This window comes from Halyomorpha halys, unplaced genomic scaffold (assembly GCF_000696795.3).
Source record: "Halyomorpha halys isolate HHAL.00 unplaced genomic scaffold, Hhal_1.1 Scaffold298.1, whole genome shotgun sequence".
NCBI classification, from domain to species: domain Eukaryota; kingdom Metazoa; phylum Arthropoda; class Insecta; order Hemiptera; family Pentatomidae; genus Halyomorpha; species Halyomorpha halys.
In genome coordinates, this window is record NW_027107540.1 from 385898 (window position 1) to 392679 (window position 6782).

Below are 6782 nucleotides of genomic sequence, written 5' to 3' on the forward strand. Positions count from 1 at the left end.
TATATAACAAGGTCAATAGAATAAGACTGCGTCGACACGCAATGGAACAAGATTTAGGACGATTCAAATTATAGAAACTATTAATAAAGGTTTAGATAATACAGCGCCGAGTTCAAAAATTATCTATATCTAATTTCATAATACAAAGAAACCAAAAATGTTTTTCAATCATTTAATTATTCATTTCTGATTCACTTAATTTACTTTTTATTTTTACAATATATGTTTTTACATTTAAAAGAAGATAAAATACTAGAAAAACAGAGATAATTGGTTTAATAAGAAAAAAAAGGTTTGAAGCATTCTATGAAATGTGGTTAAGATAAATTATATCTAACTGATAATCAATTCGTGATGTAATACTCAAGATAGGGTATAAATAACTCTGAAACATTGAGAGGTCAAAATAAATAAATTTTAAATAACAAAATTTACTAAGATTTTTCTCATAAATTATTGAATGGTTTTATACAGTCTCACTGAATTAAAAGAAAAGAAAATTAAATTTAAATTAATAGTAATAAACAAACATATAAATAAAATAAAATATTATCATGAATTGTATAAATAAAAATATGAATCTGTATCAAAAATATAATAAAATAAAACTGATCAAATAAATCAATAAAAATAATTTATGTACAAGACAAAGAAAATTAAATTAAAGTATAAATAAAATAAATACACATTCCCAGCTATAAACAATATTTACATTCTGCACTCTGTGCCACCCACGTGTGGAAGGCTAAGCAGGGCTCCATGAGATCCCAGTGCTTCTCTCCCAGCCGCCTCATGGGTATTGAGAGTTCCTAAAATTAACGAAAAATTCCTTTATTTTTTTTCTTCCAAAGAGGAACCAGAACTACTTGTGTCAAATAAAAAGTAATGCATTATCAACTGACCTTGTATTTTGTATTAATAGGGTATCAAATGGAGGGTGGAATTTCACCAGGACTCCATTAATTCAAATTTTCGATAAATATTTAAAAAAATATATAATAATTAAAAAAAAAAGAGAACATTGGATAAAACTGCCGAAAATTATGAAGTGTTAATTAATGCTACCTTTATGTTTTTGATTTATGCTTTGGGTTGGATGGATTGTTTACCTCAAATTATTAAGAAATTTCTTATACCACAAACCTCCGCTTCCTAATTAGTAAACTTTTTTTTCTTCATAAAAACATTAAAACTCATATAGCATATCAAATAATTATACATAGATGAAGATTTTTAAAAATATTATGAACATTAACCAATTATTGGATCATTCTTCTCTGATTTCAGTAATATTCGTGAACAGCTCTAATAATGAGAAAAGTCCCATAACAAGACATTTTTTAGATATTGCTGAAAAAAAAGTATCAGCTGATCCAGACGAAGAGAGTGAGTATAACACATATTCTGAACAATTATTCAGACCTATAATTATACAAAATCCAATGAATATAAATCTATATAAACAAAGTATTTCTACATACAAGTACAATAAAAAAAGCTTATATTCAATGATAATTTATAGTTATATTTATGTAAAAAGTTAAATGGTTTTTAATCTTTCCATAATTACGTTTTTCTTTGAATAATTTTTTTTTATGAACATTCAATCATATTAGAGTTGATACAAATTAAAATTAAAATCAGTGCGTTATATATTTTACAATATATTCAATAAGCAATAATTTCTTGCTTACTTACAATAATTAACAAAGCTTATTCGTTTTCAGTCCTTTTTATCAATAGTGATTACAATTTAAACAAAGAAAACGCCCCTGAAAAAAGCAATAAAAAGTGGCGAATTGATGAAAAGGATAATGACGATGGTAACTAACTCTCAAATCATTTAGCATAATTAGAATTAGCTTTTAGTTTAAACCAAGTTTTTATTTTATTTTTTAAAACCATAAATTTTGAAACATCTTACTAAGTGGCATTGCACCGTCTGTTAACAATTTAGTTTTTCCTTATACCTTATTTCAGAATGTTAAGGTAATTCCAATTTAAAAGGGAAAAATCCACAAGTGATAAATAATATAAGGAAAAAGTTATTAGTAGAGAGATATGCATTTTCTCCTTCCTTCCAATTCGGTTGGAATTGTCATAATTCATTCCTATTATGAAGGAAATCAAGTAAAATATAAAGTGAAAACATAAATAATAATATATTTGTTTAAAAAATTTAAGAATTGTGACAAAAAAAAAAAAGATTTTAAATAAAATAAAAATATTTCACAGCAAAATTTGCAGTGTATGAAATTTTTAGCATTGGACAGAGAGTAAAAACTCTTCGAGACACCAGAGAGTAAAAACGTGCCCGGAGATTGAGCTTAAATGAAACGTAAACTTAAAACCTATTTATTAATTTAGAGTCCTACCCTTTTATTTTTGTTGGCCTAACTTTAAGAGTGGTGCCAAAACGGATTAATATTTAATTGATTGGAATATTAGTTCGCAATAAAGACATTTCTTTTAATTCATTATTCAATAGCAATGGAGAAAATGAAAATATTTTTTTTAAATAAGGTAAACTTTTCATTTTGATTTTCTAACTTTTGACTTTAAAAAAGAATTATAAAAACATTTTTTTATATACAGGGACATAATAACTAATCTGATCGTTTTGTATTTGTTAAAGAATATCAAAGCACACTAATCATTTAGGCATAAGCAGGAAAATGGAAAGAGGTCTCTTGCGTTAAGAAATAAAATTTACAATATTCACATTATTTAGCCTTCGACAAAGTGACCGAAGAGTAAAAATGTTGCCGAAGATTAACCTTAAATGAATTGTAAACCTAAAATATCACCTATATTTTTATTTGTTTGCCTTTTATTTTTGAGTATGGGTGGTGCCTAGACAGAATTATCTTTAATTAACTGGAATATAAGTTCACACTAAAGAAATTTTTAATATTCTTGAAAAATACGATATGGTAAATTTTTTATTTATTGTTTTTATTATTTAAGCCTATTTAAAAACAATATAAACATTTTTTTATAGAGGCTATAATTATCACAGTAAAATCTAACTAAAAATCGTCACAATTTATTCTTCTCTGAAACAAAATAATTTAAATATAACATATAAATATTTATAATCTTAATATTTTCTTGAGACTGGTAATTTTTTAAATAAATATTTAATATCAAGATTGTTGTGATAAAAGTTTTAAGGAATAGTGTCTGCAGATAAATAAATTGACTTAGTTTTTAATTGATAATTGACTAATTAGATATTGATATTTTTGACCTGGGCAGAATAGCCTGCATGAAGTATAGAGTTGTTAAATTATATGGTTTCAAAGTGGTAAACGTTGGACGTATAAGAGAAATAAAAATTTTTGAGACTAAAATGAATAGAGTTTGAATTATTTATTTAAAAAATTTATAACATATAAATGTAAATAATAACATATTTGTTACACAAATTTAAACATTTTCATAAATACGCAAATTTTAAATAAAATAAATGAAAATCATGTAAAGATCATACAAATTTAAGAATAGAGTTAGGACCAGTTTTTATACCAAAGTATTTTTCTTCGTAGAATTTGAACATTGGCGTGTCAAAATATTTTAAAACAATATAGGTTTAAAAAATTCCTTCTACTTTTTCGGTGCCTAACTAATGTTAAACTCACTTTCTGATTTTATTTTTATGAAACATTTGCTCAAAATATAGGACAAAATTAAAATAATGCCTTGAGTGATGCAAAACTTATTAAGCTTCAGCTCCATTAGCAATTCATTATTATTCTGTTACATTGCTCAAAAATATCTGTCTTCTTACAACTACCGAAACTCAATATCTAAAAACTGCTGAGAGATACAATTAAACACGTTACTGTGGAAAAAAGGGCCGATATTTTTTTTATTGTTATGTATTTTTTAACTATTTGTGAAAATATATTTTCCCTAATCTATTTTTCAACTTTGCAAAAAAAAAAAAGTAAAGTAAATGAGTATATGTTCTAAAAAAAATTATATAACCATTATAATTTTGATAATAGGCTTGACTAAACCTCAAATCTGAACTGTTGTGCCAGCAGGCAACCTCATTACGTCTTCCTCTAGCACTGCTAGGTCGAAATGTTTATTCTTTTATCAGTCCAAGTTTCCAATCCATTCCAAAAGACAGATTTACCTGAATATAATAAACTCTTTTATGGTGTACGGAGATGAACCTTAGGGCTCCACTTAAATCATCGGATCTCTCTCGTATCCAATCCTTACAATCCAAAATCCATTGTAAAATCCTCAATGCTCCGTACTTTGTCACAAATAAAATCATACCTAAAGACCTTAATGTTCAATATGTAACCGATCCGGCCCGAACCAAATAGGAATCCTTTCATCTAACCTCACTATGTAGTTTCTAACCTTGCTTACTCTTCTATTCCTAACAACCCTCCGAGGCGCATGAAAAGAGAGACTTGCTAATGGAGGAATGTTATTGGTGTGCTATCAATATATAGTTTCTCCCTAAGTCCGTATCATGCCATTGTAACTCTAATATCACATTTACTAGATGTATTTTTTTATGTAATGAAATTGTAAATATCAACAAATAAATAGAAAAAAATTAATATTGATTAAAAGTTTTAAATGTGATAAAAAAAAAATAAAAATTGATTTATTAACAAAAGTGTCCTAAGAACAATAAAATTGTTCATTTATGATTATTTTTCTATTAAATACTTGCAGAATCGTGGTTATTAATATCGATACTGATTTTTCACATTAGAAACGGTGGTTTTGATTATGTAGTAGGTGCAGCAGTAGATATTTTTAAAAGGAAAGGACGGAGGAGGATTGGTGAATAGAGATGGGAGAAAAATTTAAGATGAGGTTGCATGAATGACGAAGGATTTGCTGAAAGAGGTTCTATTAGAGAGCATATAAAAATCAATCGTTTGGGATCTAGTATTAAATGAATGGATGAATGTATAGTAAAGAGATCGAGAATGAAGGATGTGTTTATTGGTTTTAAATACTTAGGAAAGAAAAACATCAAGGATGTATTTCAACACTGTATACTAACAGGAGACATGAGAGCGCCTTGAAAACGCAAAGATAAATCTTATCAAGCAATTATTATATTACTAATTCAAGATATTTATAAATTTATTTATTTTAAATGAATTGTGATTAGTCAATGAAGTTGTCTCCTTAAAAATGGCTGAAACGTTGAAGGTTCTAAAATAAAGTGTTGAGAGTAAATTGGATCATTAAAATTGGTGTTATTATCATGAAACAATTCATGAGTCTTTCCAGTCTCATATCTAGCCCAGCAGATATCCATCCGTAAAACAAGTCGAAAAAGCGAGAGTGGATATCCTGCTTTGTTTTCTACTTTCTCAATAAACAATGAGTTATTACGATTTATATAAGCCTATATATAAAAAGTATTACAATAAAATGCTTACATTCAAAGATAATGTAGAAATATATTATAATAAAATATGAGGTGTAGATAGTTGACCGTAGATTAATGATTGGAGAAGTTTGTCGGGGGGTGCGGTCAGCAAAGAACAACATAAATAAACAAAACCAGAATTTGACAAAACCTGAGTTTGATGTGATCATCAGGGCTATAGAACAAAAGAGATAACAACAACATTTAGAGAAACATACAATTGAAAAGGAATAGTATTCCTATTCCATTTCAACTATTCCTTTTCAATTGTATGTTTCTCTAAATGTTGTTGTTATCTCTTTTGTTCTATAGCCCTGATGATCACATCAAACTCAGGTCGAAACGTCGGCATAAAATAAATAAATATGGTTTTGTTTATGCTGGCCGCACCCCCCGACAAACTTCTCCAATTATAATAAAATATATAATAGTTATAATCTTTCTATGGTAATATTTTTGTTAAGGTACTTTTTTATAAATATTTAATCATAATAATGTTCATAAAAATGAAATATTAATACCATGTTAATATTAACTTATATATTAATATCTATACATGCCACAGTATTGATAGTAATGTGTACATCATATATTTTACATAAAATATTAGTATTAGCAATAATTACGTAATTACTCACAATTATTAACAAATTTTCTTCGTTTTCAGTTATCATTATTAATAGCAATATTACTACTACCACCATACACTCTCCTAAGAAACACCCAAAAATATGGAAAAATGAAACTGGTAACTAACTCTCAACTAATTAAAGATAATAAGAATTATTTTTTAGTTCAAAAGACGTTTATTTTTTAAAACTATTAATTTTCAACCCTTTTAGAAAGTAGTATTGTGCCCCCCGTTAAAAATGTAGTATTTCCTTATTTCTTATCTCAGTATGTCAAGTTAATTACAATTAAAAAGGTAAAACCCACTCGGGATAAATAATATAACAAAAAAATTACTAGTAGAGAGATCTGTTGTCTCTCCTTCCTTCTGATTTTGTCGGAATTAGAAGAAGTCGTCATAACTTATTCTTTTATTAAGGAAAATAAGTTAAATGTAACGTAAAAACATAAATAATAATATATTTGCTAAACAAATCTATATTTGTTATCTATAATTGTTTCATATTATAAAATATGAATTTAAAATAAAATAAAAAATATTTTGCAAAATCTGCAGTTTTTTAGCCTTCCTAAAACATATCAAAGAGTAAAATGTGTAACTTGTTGAGGTGGTGCCTAAGCAGATTAGACTTAAATTATTTGAAATATAAGTTCAAAATAAAGACTTTTTTTAAATTCAATTTGTAATAGTAAAAAAAATAATTTAATATTTTAAAAATACTTATAATAAAAAAAT

The 6782-nt window shown here is 26.3% G+C and overlaps 1 protein-coding gene across 1 annotated transcript in view; it reads left to right on the forward strand.

The window, feature by feature from the left end:
- Positions 1 to 6782, forward strand: part of LOC106680897 (uncharacterized) — a gene marked incomplete at its 5' end in the record, with an annotated part of 137323 nt that overhangs the window by 58682 nt on the left and 71859 nt on the right. The window contains 1 exon segment of the mRNA XM_067045897.1: positions 1288 to 1386. Within this exon segment, the coding sequence (XP_066901998.1) occupies positions 1288 to 1386 (99 nt within the window).